The sequence below is a fragment of the Leptosomus discolor genome, chromosome 21, assembly GCF_034619465.1.
Source record: "Leptosomus discolor isolate bLepDis1 chromosome 21, bLepDis1.hap2, whole genome shotgun sequence".
NCBI classification, from domain to species: Eukaryota; Metazoa; Chordata; class Aves; order Leptosomiformes; family Leptosomidae; genus Leptosomus; species Leptosomus discolor.
The window spans coordinates 844,694-862,330 of NC_141411.1; the positions used below are offsets into that span (position 1 = coordinate 844,694).

Sequence of the window (17,637 nt, forward strand, 5' to 3'; positions counted from 1 at the left end):
GCTCGGCTCGGCACGGCTCGGCTCGGCACGGCTCGGCTCGGCACGGCTCGGCTCGGCACGGCTCGGCTCGGCACGGCTCGGCTCGGCACGGCTCGGCTCGGCACGGCTCGGCTCGGCACGGCTCGGCGCCCGCCCCGCCCCGCCCCGCCCTCCGCGGGCGGCCCCCGGACGGGGCGGTGCCGCCCGGGCTGCGCTGCGGGGCCGGGCCCGGGGCCGGAGTTGGGAGCGGAGCGGGGCAGCGGCGGAGAGAGGTGCGGGCTGGGCTGGGGGCGCGGGGGCTGGGGGCAGTGCTGGGGGCTGGGCAGCTGGGCTGGGGGGTTAGAACCGGGATCTGGTGTTACTGGTGGGGTGTGGGGTCAGTGCTGGGAGAGCAGGGCAGGGGGGTGGATGCCCCAGCCGGGCTGGGTGGGGCGCAGCGGGACAGGACGGGATGGGGGTGCCTGGGGTGGGGTGGGGGTCCCCGGGCCTGGGGCAGGGATGGGTCAGCGGCGGTTCGGCCACCGCGGGTCGTCCCTCGAGGGTGCCCTTGGGCTGCGGGTCCCGACTCCCCGCTGCCTCCCAGCCAGGCACTGCCCCGGGCCAGGCTGGGGTGAGGGCCCAGGGGCTGCTGCCCCATCCCGCCACCCCTCCCCACAGCCCCCGCTCCGGCAGCATCCCCACGCACAGTCTTGCTCGCGGAGCGGCCTCTCCGTGTTTTCTTCAGAAAAAGGAAAAAAGTTCCCTTTGCTTACTGCTGAGCTCATTTTTAAACATTTATATTAGGGGGGCTTGCGGGGAGGAGAAATAATTGTGTAATGTCTTAGGAGCAAGGGAGCATTCCAAAAGCATGACTGCGCGGCCCTTTCCAGCACTAACAATGTGGCAGCCAAGTCTTCCCAGCGGTCGCAGAACCCCCTAAATCCAGCCTCATCCTCTCGACACCCCCATGGAAATGGCAGCGTGATCCCCAGTTTGCTTCGCAGGGGTGGGCTGGGAGCGGGGACCTGGCTGCACGCCCAGCTGGGCACGGCCCCATCCCCAGCGAAGTGGCCGGGTTGGGAAGCCGGAGGCAGAGGGACAGCAGCTTTGGCTGGCTGTGTCACACTGAGACTGGTTGCTTTTTGGTTGCGTTTTGCCAAGTGCCTTTTGGTGTCCAAATAGCTTCAATTATGTTCAGCTCCTCCTCCTCAGCTACAAGTAGCGTAGGTAGGGACTGTCTGAGATTTTACAGACTTTAAATCCAATCCATGCTCCCGACAGCTACAGCTTCTCCAGGGAAACGTTTTTTTAAGTGGAAAATAAGCCAAGTCACTGTCTTCCAACAGGTTATCGGGAGCGTTTAACCAGGCTCACCTCCTAACTTGCTGTTTACACTGGAGAGGCGTGTTGACATGAAAAGTAAGGAATGTATTAGCAAATATTGATTGGCCCTGGGGCAGCGGCAGTCAGGCATTGCACAAGTACAGGCATCTGCTGAGATGTGGCACGTTATTTGAAGCTTTCAGCGAGACACTTGTGCTGCCGTGAGTCTGGGAAGGCTGTCGCTTCCGCAGGAGGTAAAGTAAGAACATGGCATGATGTCCTTTGGAAAAGGAGGTAAGGGCAGGCAGTGTTTTCCCACAAAGCTCAAGTTCTTGTGGTTCAAGCTTTGTTTAGGCTTTAAAATTCTTCTGTTCCAAGTCCCTTTCTCTATTTTGCTTGTGGATGTTTTTGTGGGATTTAGCAATGAAAACAAGCCAGCCTGGCCGCTCTGCTCCGGGTCTGGGTCTGGGCGGCTGCCCTCCGCTGCTGCGCTGGGGCGCGCTGTGATCCCAGGCTGTCCGGTCCCGCCCAAAGAATAGCCCACGAGTTCAGAAAAAAATTGGTGAGGTCTAAAGAGTAAGCACAGAGCTTGAGCTCCCTTTTTGATGGTTGCTCGTCATTTGGAGATGGTAGGTCTGCGTCTTAAGAAGGTTTCGGGCAGCTTTCCCGGGGGTAAATACAGACACTTTCCTCGGTGCTCGGCGACGGGCAGTTCTGACAGCGGTGGCAGGCGGGGCGGGGGGGGCTCCGAGCAGTGGGTGGGTGTGGGTCATGCTTTGGGTGTCAGCGAGCACTGTTGGCTTGAGCGAGGGCTGGAGGCGGCTCCCTGCTGTGCCACGCAGAAATGCCGAGCTTGGCCTGCCCTGGGGCTGTGCGAGCGTGAAATTGCAGATGCTGCTGTGCCAAAACCAGCCCCACTTTGATCGTCTCAGAGCTGTGATCTGCCCGGGAGCTCGGAGCCCCAGTTCTGCCCTGGCTGTCGCGTTTCCCTTTGGCCTCGCTCTTTGCTTCAAGCCCTTTTTGGAGCTTTTTTCTGCTTCTGTATAAGAGTCCCTCTGATACCCGAGACACTTGTCCGGTGCTACCTTGCCCACGGTTTAGATGTCTCAGCAAATTAAATTCCCCTCGATGGGCATACCTGTCAGATTTTAATGTGGAAGCTCACTTTCTCTTTCATGGCACCAGCTGTGCCAGCAAGTCCTACAGTGCTAGTTGTGAAAGAGCACTGTGGAGCTTTCTGCTGGTAATGCATGCAAATGACCCGTGCACCTCTGTCCTTCTGTCCCCAAGCACCTTCTGTCCCCTTCCAGTTTAACCTGGGGACAGCTGTGGCCTTGACCCACACTTTGGTGGGGCTCCCTGTTTGTGCTGGTGGGAGCCAGGACCCGTTGCTGGGGCGGGAGGAGAGCTGCTCCCGGGGGTTCTGGAGGGAGGTACCTCCATGTCCCCAGCGCCCAGGGCTCTGGCAGCACCCATGGTGGCCTGTGGCTGTCCAGAGTGGCTCCTGTTTGCCCAGTGGTGCCTCTCTGGGGCCCTGTCCTGAGGTGCCCTTGCCTGGCGCGCTGGGGCAGTGGCAGCAGCCCTGTGCACGCACACGGCCGTGTTTAGAAGCGGAGACAGCTTGTCCCTGGCTGCGCTGGTGAGAAAACATGTTCTGTGTTCCCCACTGGTGTGTCGTGCTCTCTGGGTGCTGTGAGCCCCCTTAGGTCCTGTCTGTACGACGGGTTGCACGGCCTGAGCTGAAGGGGTGTGCGTTGGGGGTTTTGGGATCCAGTCAAATGCCTCCTGGCAGTTCTCGCCTGCAGCCTGCTCGGTGCTGCATTAGCCCGGCTCCTTCCCAAACGAGAGTTAAATCGAAACAGCCCAACCAAGCACTCTGGAGGCTTTTGTTTGTTAAACTGTTGAAAAGTTCAGCAGAGCTGAAGACACAGGAATGCCAGGAAGATCTTGGTGTGTTTGAAGAGGTGGTTGTCCTTCGGTGGTTGTCCTTCTGTGGTTGTGGGGGGTCCGATCGGGTGCCCAGGCTTTGGGGTGACGGGGCTGCGTGCAGCGGGCTGGCTGTTCCTGAGCCGGCAGTCGGAGGGGAGCGGCCAGAGAGCTGCTGGGGCAGAGCAACGTTTTCTAATCATCTGACAGGCAGTCTGGAGAGGGATGCTTGGTGGCAGCTCTGCAAGGCAGGAACACGAGCGCCAGGTCTGCTCTCCTGTCACTAGCCAAGAAGGTGACTGGGGCAGTGCGGGGGCTTGACCCTCCTCCGGACTCTGCTCTCCTTGTTCGGGATGAGGAGGTTTTGTTCGGAGTGGGACATCTGCCAGACCTGGGCAGCACACTGGGGGTGTCCCTGCAAAAGGGCTGTTCCCAGCATGGCTCCATCCGTGCCCTGCCCAGGCTTCGGGGTTGTGCCTCCGGCCAGGGCTGTGGGCAGCAGAGAAATGGGGCTGGTTTTGCTGATAGGTGGTGTGACAGGTCTGGCCGGGGTGGGGCTGTCAGCAGCAGCGCTTGGGAATTTCTGCTTTAGAACAAAACCCCTCTGTTGGCTTGGGGAGCTCGAGCCTCGCCGAGAAGGTTTGTTGAAAGATTTCTGTCCCTAGTTTGAGCCTTTCTTCAAAGTGTTAACATCTTCCCCTGCTGTTTCCTGAGATCCCACAGCAGACACTGGATGACTGATGCATCCTGCTGCCAGAGGAATTCCCCTTTTCCTGCTCAGCAGGAACTTCACATTTTGAGGCATGAAGCTGGGAGAGGCCAATAACGCAAGAGCTGTCCCGGAGCCCTGGCTGGTTTTATGATGGTGGCTTTAGAACAGCTGCTTGGAAAGCAGAGCAGAGCAATTTGATTTCAGTTTGCACTTTCTTGGCGTGCTGAAGGAGCTGCCTGCTCGGGATGAGGCTGGTGCTGGCAGCGGTGGCACGGACTAAACCCACGGCCCCAGCCTGTCTGCAGCAGCGGGCGCAGGAGCCCTGCGGGGTTTGGCAGCGCCGCTCCACAGGAGCTGCTGGCACGAAGGTGCTGCTCCCTTTCGTTATCTCTGTGAATGAGCAGGAGGCATCTCCAGTGAGGCACCTCAAGTGCTGCTCGCGCCCAAACCCCGCGGTTGCTGTGCAGGCCGGGCTGGATTGCCAGCGTGGCTGGGCAGCCTTTGCTGTAACTCGGGGTGGTTAGTGCTTGGCAGAGTTTAAAATCTGAATTTTCATGTCTGATGTGGGTGACCGTGTCCTGCTAATCGTTTGGCCTGCTGGCAGCTGTAGCAAAGCTATCCGCCTCGGATTGCCTTCGTTTTCCACTCTCTCTCACCCGCTTGTGATCTGGGAACAGCGCAAAGCCCTTTGCATCAGGCTCCCCTGTCCCAGGGACTGGCCTCGTCCTGCTGAGTGTCAGAGCATCACCCCCTGGCAGAGGAGCTCATCGCTCCCCCAGCGGAGCGCCACCGGCACCTGGCATTGGTGCCGTGCCGGCCGGCGCGTGGGGCAAGGGCACGGATGCGGGCAGCCCCGCTGGCCACCGGGGCACGCAGTGCTCGCAGCCTCCTTGCCCCGCTCGCCTTTGCACACCAGCTCTGGGTTAGTAACGGGCTATTTCTGGATCGCTCTCGTGAGTAATGGAATGAATCGTGCTGAGACGTGGGGTGGGGACAGCGCCTCTGCCCGCTGAGTCACCGCTCGGCATCACGCCGGGCTGGGGAGCTGCCGGGGCCCGGAGCCGTCCCAGGTCAGGGTGGACAACAGAGGCCGTGGGAAGGAGCTCTGGGTGTGGCAACTCCGCTCGGTGTGGCGCATCTGCCGTCCCCTTGCCGGGACAGCGGGGCTGGCTGCCGCACCGTGCTGGGCCACTCCGGTTGGTTTTGGTTTGGGTCCGCTGTCCGGCAGGCTGAGCACGGGCAGATCTCGGTGTCTGTCTGTCTGGGAGCGGGTGTTTGTCTCCCCGGGCATCCGCTGTTCCTCGTGCTACAGATGTGTCTCCTTCTGCCTCGTGTGGATTAGATAGCGGCGTGTCCCGCACCACCTTCCTCCGTTCGAGATACCGAGTTGCAAAGCAGCAAATCACATTTTGCTGTGGACAAAGGAGCTTTCTGTCTAAGTAAACAGACTTGGTTTTGCCCATGAGCTCTCCTCTTTCCGTGCTGTGGAGTTGATGGCTGGAGAGGGGCCAAGCCTTTGGTCAGAGGAGGAGGATGGTTTGCAACAGGGGTGATGCGTTTCTTGTGTCCGCAGGGATACGCTGTCCTCGAGAGCTTTCCCTCCTCAAGTGGGCAGGAGACAGCAACTCCTCCAGCCCTTTTATCTGCCGCCATAACACAAACATAGTGTCTCCTCGGGACGAGCTCCCGGCCGGCTGCCCGTGCGTGGGGCCGCGGGCGTCCCTGGCCCAGCTGGGACAGACAGGAGCGGGAGGGCACAAGGAAAGGGGACGGGAGCCATGCTGGGGGGTTCCCCTCTGCGCTCAGCCCCCGGCAGTGGGACCCTTTGGGGACTGTCAATGTTTTCTTCAACTTCAGCATTGCACTCTGTAGAGACAGGCGGCTCCACTGGGATGTGTGCTTACTGCCGGGGCTCCTGGTTGAGTGCTGGATCCCGCTGGACACGGCCCTTCATCCTCGCTCTTCCCCCCTTACACGTGCCGGCTCGCTGTTTTCGTTAACAGCTCCACAGCACTCGGCAGCCACAGACCATTCCTGCTTCGGCTTGTGAGCCAGAGTGCTTGTAGCCCGCACAGACCCGGGGCTGGGGCAGGGTCTGGCCTGGATTCGGGTGAAACGTTTCTCTCGTCTGTCCTAACCACGCAGTTGGGTGGTTTGATATGTGAGAGCTGGGGTGGTCCCCGAGACTTCCCCAGGGCTTTGTGTGACAGCCCTGGGGAGGATTCCTCCAGGCGGGAGCTGAGCGGGGCCCTGCTAAGTGTGCAGGTGAGGGGAGCTCTCTTCAGCTCGCTTTTGAAATGCAAGTCAGCCGCTGAGTCTAATTTCTTAATCCTTCACTTGCAGCTAATTATGATGCAGCCTTACTCGGGTTTTCCTCTTTTCCTCCCTTTTCTGTTGGCGCAGGGTGCGGGAGAGGCCAGGCGCCAGGCCTTCCTTAAGGCTCGGTGTCAGTGCCCCGGTTAAATGCCAGGCTTGCGATGGCTGGTTCTTCCCAGTGGGATCCCAGTGTGACCCGCTCACGGCTCGGTGCGTTAGCATAGGTGTCTGCATCCTTCCTGCGCGCTTGTTTCCCCTGAACTTCCCCAAGGCTCCAAGCCCAAAGTGCCCCAGGCAGAGGGGGTTTGGAGAGGGGCAGGGCTGGCTGGAGGATGTGGAGCAGTTTTCTGGTTCCCTATAACTTCCCCCAGCCCCCTGAGCAGCGTGCGCCTTTCCAGGGATTAAACCCTGAGCTGCCAGCGTGCATCTTGCCCGGGACGTCTGCGGGGACACAGAACCACTGATGTGCCAAAGGAGCAGGTTGGGCTCTTTGGACTGAAGCATCTGGAAAGCTGGGGATGGGAAAGAGATTTTGGGCCCGAGGTCAGGGAGGGATGCGATCCCACCATGGCTGATTTTCTCGTCCCTCGTTCAGACGCCACGGCAGGCGTTTTGTGGCATTGTCCTGGGCGGTTCCCAGGCTCAGCTGTAGTCCCCTTTTGAACTCAAGGATGCAGAGGCACAGTTTTACTTGCAGGACTGCATCCCTTTTTCTTGGGCAGAAAGCAGCCTGCTCTACCGCGGGGTTTTGGCTCTGTTTGCTGAGTGATGGCTGGCAGCTTCTCCCGCCGCTGGTGCCAGCGTCAGCTCTCGGTCATTATGTGGCAAAGGCTCCTTTGTCAAACGGGCTGGGATGGGGCCAGCCCAGCCCCGGGTGCCAGGCGCACAGGTCGTGCTTGCCCGGACCTCCGAGAGCCCGGCTTGGCGCATTCCTGCTGCTGATGGGATTATTCGGGAGCTGGTGAGCATGCCCGGGTGAAACCCAGAGTAGTTTCTGCCCTGAAGAATTTATAATCTGAAATAAAACCAGTGTGTGTGTGTGTGCGCGCAGCCCTGAGGTGGTCGGAAATCCCATTTGCCTGGGGTGGTGGCGCAGGGAGAAAGCCCAGTGCGGGAGGGGTTGGGTGGCCGGGGCAGGAGCCCTGCTGCCCGGCGGGGCGGGGAGGGCAGAGCAGTTTTTGTTGTCTTGCACGAGGTCCCTGCGTGCAGCCACCAGCGCTCACCGTGGCCGGGGCATCGCTGTGACAGTTCTCCTGGCCGCGGCGGCAGCAATGGGTGTGAATGGTTCCGGTTGGGCTGGTTGTGCAGTGCCGGTGAGCTGGGGCTGTGCGGGAGCTGGAGGTGCGCCCGGCGGGGGGCTGGGAGACCCTCTGCCCTGGCGGTCACCAGCTGCTCGTGTTGGCGTGTGTGCCCGGTACCCTCCCGGGCAGTCGCGTGAAAGACTTTGGGGCACGGGGGGCCAGGAGGGGCCGGGAGCGTGGACGGCCCATGGCTGCTCCATCCCTCTCACCTGCTCTTGTCCCCACAGCGATGGCAGCCATCAGGAAGAAGCTGGTGATCGTGGGAGATGGTGCTTGCGGAAAGACGTGTCTGCTGATCGTGTTCAGCAAGGACCAGTTCCCCGAGGTCTACGTGCCCACCGTGTTCGAGAACTACATTGCTGACATAGAGGTGGATGGGAAGCAGGTAAGGGCCATCGTGGGGTGCTGAAGCTGTTCTCATCCCCTTGCTCCCCTGGTCCCATGCTGGCACTGCCACTGCCCGCCTCTCACGTTTCTGGGTCACCCTGGACCTGCCCCAGTTTGAGGAAGATAAACCTGCTCGCTCCTGGCTTGCCAAGCCGTCTGCGAGCTGCTGCGCCACATCCCTCTCCCCTCGCAGGTGGAGCTGGCCCTGTGGGACACGGCGGGACAGGAGGACTACGACAGGCTGCGGCCCCTCTCGTACCCGGACACAGACGTTATCCTCATGTGCTTTTCTATCGACAGCCCGGACAGCCTCGGTAGGGACCAGGGAGCGAGGGGGGGCTCCCACAGGACCAGGTGCTGCTGCTAAAACCCCAGGGTCTGGGAAACCCCCGTGCCGCCCCTCTGGGGGATGCCGGTCCCTCCCCTCCATCTCCTGGCTTTGCGTGCACTCCAGAAAAATCCTGGGAACTTGCTGGCTTGGTGGAGGTGATGGGAGAGGAGGATGCCACGGTCGAGCTCTCCTCCCTTCCTACGGGAAAAGCCTGGTGCTCGTTCCCGAAGCTGTGAGAAGGAGGCGGAGGGAGGGGAGCAGCCCCTTGTCTCAGGGGGCTCCATGTGTCCTCGTTGCAGAGAACATCCCCGAGAAGTGGACGCCAGAGGTGAAGCACTTCTGCCCCAACGTGCCCATCATCCTGGTGGGAAACAAGAAGGACCTGCGGAACGACGAGCACACACGGCGGGAGCTGGCGAAGATGAAGCAGGTGGGGGCCCGAGGGCGCCTCGCTGGGGCTTCCCTTTGCCGCGCCGGATCCTGGCGCAGAGGGCCGGGTGCCCCCAGGGCAGTCCCGGTGCGTTTGCTGCTGTTTTCTGACGATATTTCCGAACCCTCTCTTTAATGCTTCCTAGGAGCCGGTGAAGCCAGAGGAGGGGAGGGACATGGCCAACAGGATCAATGCCTTCGGCTACCTCGAGTGCTCGGCCAAGACGAAGGAGGGTGTGCGGGAGGTCTTCGAGATGGCCACCCGCGCAGGCCTGCAGGTCCGGAAGAACAAGAAGCGCAGAGGCTGCCCGCTGCTCTGAGCAGCCCGGCGGGCCAGGAGGCGGCTGCCTGCGCCGGCACCCGGCTGCCCCGCGCCGCGCCGCGCGGGCAGGGAGCGCTGGCAGACGGCCGGAGCGGGACCTCATGGTGCCAGTACCTGCCCCGAACCCTCTGCACGAGAGCTGCCACCCGAGCCCGCGGGGTGTCCCTGCGAGACTCCGGGGCGTGAGGGGCCAGTGCCTTCGGTACCCGCTGCTCTCTATGGGCCGGGCATTTGCAAAGCTCCCCGTGTCGCCCTGTTTTGTACCAATTTCCCTGGTTTCTCCTTTCCCATGGGTTTTGCCGCCGTGTTTGCTCTCCCTCCCCAGCTCCGGGCAGGTGCTGCAGAAGCGGGAGGTGCCGCTGGCTGCTGCCCGCAGCTCGCGTGTGGGGTCTGCTGGGCCCTCGGGGGGCTCTGCCCACTCCCCCCAGCCGTGCAGGCAGCACACACCAGTGTTTTATACAGACTTGCCCAGGGCAGCTTTCAGCCCCGTCTGTGCAGAGCCGGGCTCAGCTGCTGCCAGAAGTGCTCTGCTGCCGGGACCATGCTGGGGCAGCGCCTCTGCCCAGCTCTGCCAGTAACGCCGCCTTCGAGTTTGCATTGGTCACGGACTTGGCACCCGTAAACTGAACTGCCTAATTGGGAGAATAAATGCAAAGTGGTATTTTAGTAATTGTAACTCTGCTTGCGTGGCATCCTTCTGGCTCTCCCTCCTCTGTAACCATCCCGGAGCAGGTCGGGGCAGGACTGCAGCAAGCCTGTCCCTGCTCTGGCAGCCCCAGCTGCGGTGGCAGGGCCCAGGACTCGACATCAATACGGTGTTTTTCTCTAAACATTTATTCCAGGGAAATGAAATGAAGTGTGCTTGTGTGGCCATGCCAGCTCTCGGGCCAGGCAGCTGCCCAGCGGGGGAGGCCAGCCACCCTGTGCCCAGCCGGGTCCCTGCCTGCACCCCGGTCACCCACCGCAGCAGCACTGAGCTCCCCTGCGCACCCAGTGATGCTCTTCGGAGGCCGGGCTCTCGCTTAAGCCATTCATTGAACGGTGAGGCCAGACACAGAATTGGCTTTCCACAGCCGTGTCAAAACCTGTTTAAAATGGGGAATGGTCCCATACTGGCACTGGCATGGTCCTGCTCTGCAAGGGTCTGTCCTGGGCTGCCCTGTGGGGCTGTCGGCTGGCAGGGAAGGCTGGCAGGACCCCCTTGCCCAGGAGGCTCAGCCATGTCTCCGCAGGGATGCACTGAGCACCCCAGGATGGAGGCAGGGGCAGAGCAGGCGGCTGCTGCAGGCCAGGGGCAGGCGGAGGGGTGCTGGAGCTCCAGGGGCTTCTCCTCCTTTCCCAGGCGGGTTTCCTGCAGAGAAACCCCATGGCAGAGCTGGCCCCAGGCTCAGGAGTGGACGGGCAGCCCCTAAGCGAGAGCTCGTCCTGCACCCTGCGCCACTGGCTGCAGGAGCAGCCTCCTGGTGCCCCTGGCACACATGACCCCCGGGGCTCTGCCGGCAGCTCCCAGCCCTGCTCACCGGGTCACTAATTGCTGAGGTGCAGCGCACGGAGGTCGGCGGCGAGACCATCCTCTGCCGGGCTCTCCTCCTCGTAGGGGTAGCCCGTGTAGCCGCCCTCCTCCCTGCAGTACCTGAGGAACCTGTGGGTGCAAAGCGAGGGGAGCGTGGGCAGGAGGTGGCGTGGCCCCGCTGCCCGCCACGGCCCCGCTGCCCGCCACGGCCCCGCTGCCCGCCACGGCCCCGCTGCCCGTGATGGCCCCGCTGCCCGCCACGGCCCCGCTGCCCGCCACGGCCCCGCTGCCCGTGATGGCCCCGCTGCCCGTGATGGCCCCGCTGCCCGCCACGGCCCCGCTGCCCATGATGGCCCTGCTGCCCGTGATGGCCCCGCTGCCCGCCACGGCCCCGCTGCCCCCGCGGGTGGCAGGGAAGGGCTGGCAGGTGCTCGGGAGCATCGTCTGCGGAGGGGGCCAGGCGCAGCCGGGCCAGGCTCACCTCTGCCAGTGGTGGTCCTTGCTGAGCACGGCCGGGTTACCCACCACGATCAGCAGAGCCTTGGCCCTGGTGATGGCCACGTTGAGCCTCTGAAAAGAGAAGGAGAGCGAGGGCTTTACCCTGCAGCAGCGCTTCTCAGCCCCTTCCCCAGCCCCACCTGGTTGTGGTTGTGCCAAGGGAGAGGGGCCAGCTTGGGGCAGGTACCTTGGGGTTCTTGAGGAAGCCCAGCTTGAAGGTCTGGTCGAGCTGGAGGTACTCGCTGCAGCTGCGCACGGTGGAGATGAGGATGACGCGTCGCTCCTGGCCCTGGAACTCCTCCACGGAGCCCACCTACGGGGTGGGACAGTAGGTGAGGGGCTGGGGAGCATCCCCAGGTTGGGGCTAGCGGGGCACCCTCCACCTGGGGCAGGGTGGGCTCCTCTCCCACCGCACCCAGGTCCATACCTTCAGCAGGCTGATGTCCGGCAGCGTCCGCAGGACAGGGTCCAGGGAGGTGATGGCTTTCTGGATCTTCTCCACCTGGGGGGAGGCACGCAGCACAGTCCAGCTGCCATGGGGCCAGCCTCATGTGCCAGCCCCAGGGCTGCCCCTCCGTCCCAGTGCCCCCTGTCCCCTGGGGAGGTCTCTGCCCATCCCCTGCCTGCAGAGCTCCTCACCTGCTTCCTATAGGGAGAGATGATGCCGACCTCCTTGGGCGAGACGCTGGGGCAGCCCCCCTTGCCCCGGCTCTGCAGCAGCTTCTTGAGGTAGTCGACCAGCACCTCAATCTCAGCCGTGTTGAAGAACGAGGGGCTCTTGGCCTCTCTCCGGTCTTCCCCACAAACCCCGTGGAAGATGATGGGGAAGCCCTGGGGGTGGAGAGTGTTGGGCTCTGCTCTGCCTGCAGCTTGAGGCTTTCCCCCCCCCGGGCCCCCTCCCTGCTGCCCCCCTCACTTTTTTGGGAAGCTCCTCCCAGGCACAATACAGGCTCCGGACATCAAGCTCGTTGCTCTCACAGGCCTTCAGCTCACTGTCGTAGAAGAGCTCGTTGGGGATCCTGAGGATGGCCTCATGGGACCTGGCAGAGGCAGGACAGTGCCCAGCACAGGGGCCACGCAGCCCTAGCACCCTCCCGGGCACCGTGCGTCCGGGACAGTGGGTGCGCTCCCATCTCCCGCACCAGCCGGGGCGCTACGAGGCTCTGGGGAGCTGGAGCCCGGGGTGCACGCACAGATCCTGCACCGAGCCACGCTCATCCCTGCCTGCGCCCATCCCCTTGTTGGCCCCATCCCCACCTGTAGTTCCAGAGCAGTTTGGTGACAAACTGTGGGTCATATCCTCCGCTTGACTTCTTGTACAGGGGGTTGTGCAGCATCAGCCTCTCCAGCAGCGAGGTGCCTGTGCCCAGCGAGACCCCATGGCTCCCCGCAAGGCTGCTTGGCCCCCGGGCACCGGCAGCGCTCCCACCCCTCTCCCTGCTCACCCAAGCCGTGCTCGATGGCCAGCGGCGACCTCAGGACAGGACCCAGCTGCTGGGGGTCTCCCGCCAGCACCAGCTGCCCTCCGTTGGGGTTGGTCTCCCGGTCCATGGCAGTCAGGAGCCCTGGGCAGGAGAGCTCAGCGGGGGACGGGGGGGTCCCTGGGCCATGCAGAGACGCTGGTCCCCAAGACAGGAGCTGGACACCACTCACCTGCGATGGCGACCACGCTCTCCGGCTCTACCGCCTGGCCGCACTCGTCAATGAAGACATGGGAGAAAAACCCTGGGGGGAAGTTGGCTGACACCAGCCTGGGGGAGAGAGGGCGTGAAGCTGCCTCAGCATCCCTGCCTCGGCTGGCCATCCTTCCTCCCTTTGCCTTCATCCTCATCCTCCTGCAGAGGCGGGGTCCCCCCTGCTGCCCACCCTCCTCCACACCCCCTCCTCGCTGCACCCCAGCGGGGCTGCCCTCACAGCTTGGTTGCAAGGCAGCCCCCGGGTCCACCCGCCGTAGGTGGTGGGGGCAATCCCAGGTCCTCCAACCTTCCCGCTGTCACCAGCGTGGTGATGAGGATCCGGTAGCGCCCCAGGTGCTCCTTGCTCGGGTACACGTAGCAGCTCTGCTCATCATCCCAGTTGCAGCAGGGCTGAAACACAGGCGTTCCGTGGGATCCTGCTCTTCCCGGGTGCCACCAGCCCAGACGTGCCGCGGGGTGCCGGAACGGAGGGGCAGGGACCCACCCTGATATCGGCAGGCACCTCCTGGTAGCTCCTGGAGCTGGCGATGAGTCTGTAGATGTGCCGGGGGGCGATGTCCTTGATGAGGCGCTGGCACAGCAGGTCGGCGGCACTGTTGGAAGGGGCGCAGGCCAAGATCTGGGCGTCCTTGAAGCATGTCCATACCTAGGTGGGAGGAGGGGGTGATAGCACTGAGCCCCACGGGCTGGGGTGGGCAGCGGTGCCCAGGGATGGACGTGGGCACTGGCTGCTCACCTGCTTGATGGCCTCCACCAGAGTGACCGTCTTGCCTGTCCCAGGGGGGCCGAAGATGAGGTATGGGGCTGGCCTGGACATCCCCGTCACGATGTGTGTCACAGCTCTGCACTGCTCCTCGTTCGCCTGCAGCCTGCGGTCGAACCACCTGCGGGAGCAGAGGCTGAGTTTGCCCCATCCCCTCATGTACCCCTCTGTCCCCTCCTGCCTGCAGGCACAGGGACTCACCGGGGCTGGAAGTCACCTGGGAAGAGGGACTTGTGGCAGGAGGCAGAGGGGAAGAGGAGGCTGGACAAGCCGCGCTGCATGGCCAGGGCTGCAGCCCGGTGCTGGACCTGCAGTGGCAGCCGGCTGAAGGTGAAGGTCACGTCAAACCTCAGGTTGTTCACAAACTTCTTCTGCAGCCTGGGAAGGAGCAGTGTGAGCATGGCATAGGAACGCTCCCCCATGCCCTCCCCGGCCCTTCCCAGCCTGTGCCTGGCCTTCGGCACGTCCGAGCAGAGCGGCCGGGGCTCTGCCAGCCTGGCTGGGGCTGGACGCCACTCACTTGGAGGAGAAGCCCAGCCTGACCTTCTCCATCTCCACGCTGTGCACATAGCCCTTGTACTGGACGAGCGGGGAGCGGTCCCGCTCGCTGCTCAGGTGGGCGAAGAGGTGGTCCCCCTTCAGCACGGACGGGCGGTTCTCGGCCACGCCAGGCACCTGTGCCAAATGGCCGGTGTGATGCCGGGCACCTCGGGAGCCCCAGCACCCCTCCCGCCCCCCTGGCTGCTCCTACGCACGTCAAGGACCAGCAGCCCCCTTTCCTGCACCATGGGCACGTCCTGAATGTCGTAGCGTCGGATGTCCACCTCCATCTGGATCTCCTCCAGGTGCAGCAGCAGCTGGAACTTCTGCCGGTAGTTCCCGGCCTGGAGGGGGGCCTCCAGCAGCGACCTGCAGGCGGCAGGGATGTCACCGTGCCCCAGGGACACCTCGGCGAAGGGGCAGCGGGTGGGAGATGCGGGGCCGGGCGGCATTGCCCCCACACCTTGGCACTCACCGCATGGCAGCCCAGCTGGAGCTGGCACTGGCATTGGGTCCGAGCAGGATTGTGTCCTTGAGGCTCTTCGGGTACTGGTACGTGCCCAGAGGGATTTGCCTCTCCAGTTCATTTTTTGTGGAGCTGGATGGAGGGGACAGTGGTGCCGCAGGGACTGCAGGGCTGGGCTGCCCCTGGGCTGCCACCACCCACGGACCCGGCAAGCAGGGTGTCCCCAAACCCGTCACCAGCCATGGCACATGGACGAAGCACTGTCCCAGGGAGCTGGACAGCAGGGCCCCAAGGAGCTGAGCCTTGTCCCAGCCAGAGAACAGGCTGGGGCCCTTGGTGCAGGATGGCAGCAGGTGACCCCACCACGTACCTGTCGGGGGGGATGCCGTCCTCAGTGATGACGGTGACGGGGCGCTGGAGGCTGGCCTGGTAAGTCTGGAAAGGCGCCGAGGGCCCCAGGTCCTTGGCCAGCTGGCTCTCAGCGATGGCAGCGATGCAGCGCCCGATGCTGAAGGGCTCGTCCGGCTCCTTGGTGAACTCAAAGGTCACCACGGCGTGGAAGTACCCGTTGCAGGTGGTCAGGCACCGCGCCTGGATGGGGTAGGTGCCGCCTGCGAGGCAAAGAGGTGAGAGCTGGGTCCTGCGTCTCCTCCGGCGGGGCAGGGCACGGGGCAGGGGACGGGGCCATACCTGGGTGCAGCAGCAGGGACTGTCCCTGTGTCACCCCTTGCTCATCCGAGAAGGAGAGCTCCCGCGACTGCCGGCACGGCTGGCACCGCCGCAGCGTCACAGGCTCTGCCCCGCAGTTCTGCACCAGGACGGTGACCGTCCGGGGCTGTCCAGGCACCACTGGGAAGCGGATGTACCCATTACCCTGGTCGTTCTCCGAGATGATCTCTACCCCGTGCTTCCCGCGGATGAACTCAGCCCTGTGGGGAGGGAGGGTCGGGCTTTCCCAGCCGGGGTGGGGGGTCCCGGGGCTGTGCCGTGGCAGGGGTGGGCAGGGTGCTGCTGGTCTTACCACTTCTTGGCACGGCTCTGGGGTGCTTGCGGACCAGAGCTGGGCTGCTGCCCAGAGGCAGACGCTGATGTCAATGCCTCCGCGTTCGTTCTGGGTCTCCGGTACTGGTCTGCCACCACCACGCGCCTTTTCTTCTGCGAGGAGCCGCCAGCATCAGCAGGGCCCCGGGGTCCTGCCGGGGGCTCCCGTGGAGCCAGTCCCACTGCCCCAGCCCAGGGTGATTCTCACCTTCTTGAAGTGCACCGAGTCCCCGTGCACCTGCACCCGGTGGGTCACCCGCAGCGCGTACAAGACGCAGGAGAAGTTGGGCATTTTTGTGTCAGTCCTGCACAGGCAACGGAGAGAGGTTTCTGTGTGGGCCAGAGGGCGACTGGGCTGGGGGGCACAGGCAGCTGAGAGGAGGCGAGCGGGGAGGGAGGGTGAAGCGGGGCATTGCAGCTCCCCTCTGCGCCGGGAGAGGGAGAAGGACCTGGGCTTTCCACTGGCCCACGCAAACCTTCCATCCCTGCAGGCTGCTCCAGCAAATCCATGCTGTGGCACGGCCATTCCAGCTGTGCCACGGCCGCTCCAGCTGTGCCACGGACACTCCAGCTGTGCCATGGCATCTGGCCCCGACAGCCACGCACTCCCTGTCACTGCCGGCGCACAAAGGGCAGCAGGGCAGGGATGCATCCCTGTCCCCAGATCCTTGACAGAAGAGGCCACCCAGAGGGGTCATCCCCCCCGCAGAGCCCCAGGGGCTGAGCCGGTGCAGATGGGGGCTCCTCCAAGGCACGGCCACTGCGCCCCCGGTAGCGAAGTCTCCCCGGGTACCTCCTCCTGCACCCCAGGGCATGTCCCACAGCCCGCTGGCAGGCTGAACCCCAGCTTTGCCAATGATTAACAGCGGCGACGTTGCACAAGGGCCAGCGTGACCAGTGTCATTGGGGAGGACAGTGGGCAGCGAGTGTCCGAGGCCATGCCCAGGCAGCTGGGGAACAATCCCAGCAGGGCTATGGTGGGATGGAGGGGCCTGGGACCATGCGGGGCTGGTGTCTGGAGAGGCAGCTCTGCCACTCGCTGCATCCGCAGCCCAGCGGGACACGGGCTGCTCCAGCAATGCTGCTCTGTTTTCCCCGTGTCTGGAGGGAGCAGAGCCCCTGCATTGGAGTTTAACTAGTCCAGGTGGTCCTCGCTGCTCGGACGGCCCACAGTCCTCCATCCCACCCAGGAGGGTGATGAAGGAGAGCCCCTGAAGACCCTACCCGCTCCCCAGCGCCACCCTCACACCTAGCTCCTGGCCAGAGCTGGCCTGACACCCCACGTGAAGCCCCAGCGATGCTGGCCGGGGACCAGTGACGCTGGCCCGGCACTGGCGATGCTGGCCCGGCACTGGCGATGCTGGCCCGGCACTGGCGATGCTGGCCGGGGCAGCGGACGCTGCTGGCTGCGGGTCCCGTCCCAGGCGACGCTGCCCGGGTCCGGCCGAGGGCTCTCACCTGCCCCGAAACTCCTGGCTGTAGATGCTCCGCAGCGCGTCCCGCCGGCGCTCCTGCTCCCGGCCCGTGTCCCGCAGGAACTGCACGAACTGATCCCCGCACTGCCGGGCCTCCGCCACGCTGAACCGCGGCATGGCCGAGCCGAGCCGAGCTGAGGTGAGCCGAGCCGAGCTGAGCCGTCCCGGGCTGGGCTGGGCTGGGCTGGGCTGAGCCGGGGCTGGCCCCGCACGGAGAAACGAAAGCGAAAGGGGCCGGAGCGCGATGCGGGCCCGCCCCGGGGAGGGCCGGGGGGCGGCTCCTGCCCGGTGCCGCTGGCCCCGCACCATCGCCCCGAGCCCGCTTCGGGGAGAGCCTCGCCCGGGGCCCCGCACCCCACTCGGGGTCCCGGCTGCGGGAAGTGCCCTGGCGCCGTGCGGAGGGGCTGGGGCTGGGGCTGGGGCTGGCCCGGCCCGGGACCCCCGGGGCTGCGCATCCACCTCGCAGGGCTGCCCCAGACGGGACGGGCACGGGCCCGGGTCGGGCTGCGGTTGCAGGGCCGGGGGGAGCCGAGCTGGCGAGTGCCGAAAGGCTGGGCGAGTTGTTGCTACCCCCTACCCCCCTGCCCGCAGCCCTGGCCCTGGTTGCCCCCGGGGAGGGAGAGCAGAAGCTCCCAGCTC

General features: G+C 64.2%; 2 protein-coding genes across 5 annotated transcripts; one reads left to right on the plus strand and one right to left on the minus strand.

The window, feature by feature from the left end:
• The first annotated feature begins 1,370 nt into the window (after nucleotides 1–1,370).
• Nucleotides 1,371–9,003, plus strand: RHOC (ras homolog family member C). Of its 4 annotated transcripts, none has more exons than XM_086476594.1 (5): nucleotides 1,371–1,377; nucleotides 7,764–7,921; nucleotides 8,117–8,237; nucleotides 8,554–8,684; nucleotides 8,830–9,003. In XM_086476594.1, exons 1-5 carry the CDS (start codon nucleotides 1,371–1,373, stop codon nucleotides 9,001–9,003), a joined length of 591 nt encoding a protein of 196 aa, XP_086332720.1. The 4 variants fall into 4 exon arrangements, with proteins under 4 accessions (XP_086332720.1, XP_086332719.1, XP_086332721.1 ...); XM_086476593.1 differs by lacking the exon at nucleotides 1,371–1,377 and adding an exon at nucleotides 1,554–1,575; XM_086476595.1 differs by lacking the exon at nucleotides 1,371–1,377 and having other exon boundaries at nucleotides 7,766–7,894; nucleotides 8,150–8,237.
• Nucleotides 9,004–10,532: 1,529 nt separating this feature from the next.
• Nucleotides 10,533–17,115, minus strand: MOV10 (Mov10 RNA helicase). Its single transcript, XM_086476575.1, has 21 exons — nucleotides 16,982–17,115; nucleotides 15,732–15,828; nucleotides 15,504–15,637; nucleotides 15,173–15,411; nucleotides 14,853–15,093; nucleotides 14,492–14,614; nucleotides 14,232–14,385; nucleotides 13,997–14,151; nucleotides 13,678–13,854; nucleotides 13,450–13,597; nucleotides 13,198–13,359; nucleotides 13,000–13,103; nucleotides 12,670–12,767; nucleotides 12,462–12,581; nucleotides 12,274–12,376; nucleotides 11,933–12,056; nucleotides 11,656–11,847; nucleotides 11,444–11,518; nucleotides 11,204–11,329; nucleotides 11,000–11,088; nucleotides 10,533–10,647 (listed from the first exon to the last, which is right to left on the minus strand). The coding sequence occupies exons 1-21, from the start codon at nucleotides 17,113–17,115 to the stop codon at nucleotides 10,533–10,535; spliced, it is 2,910 nt and encodes a 969-aa protein (XP_086332701.1).
• Nucleotides 17,116–17,637: the final 522 nt, after the last annotated feature.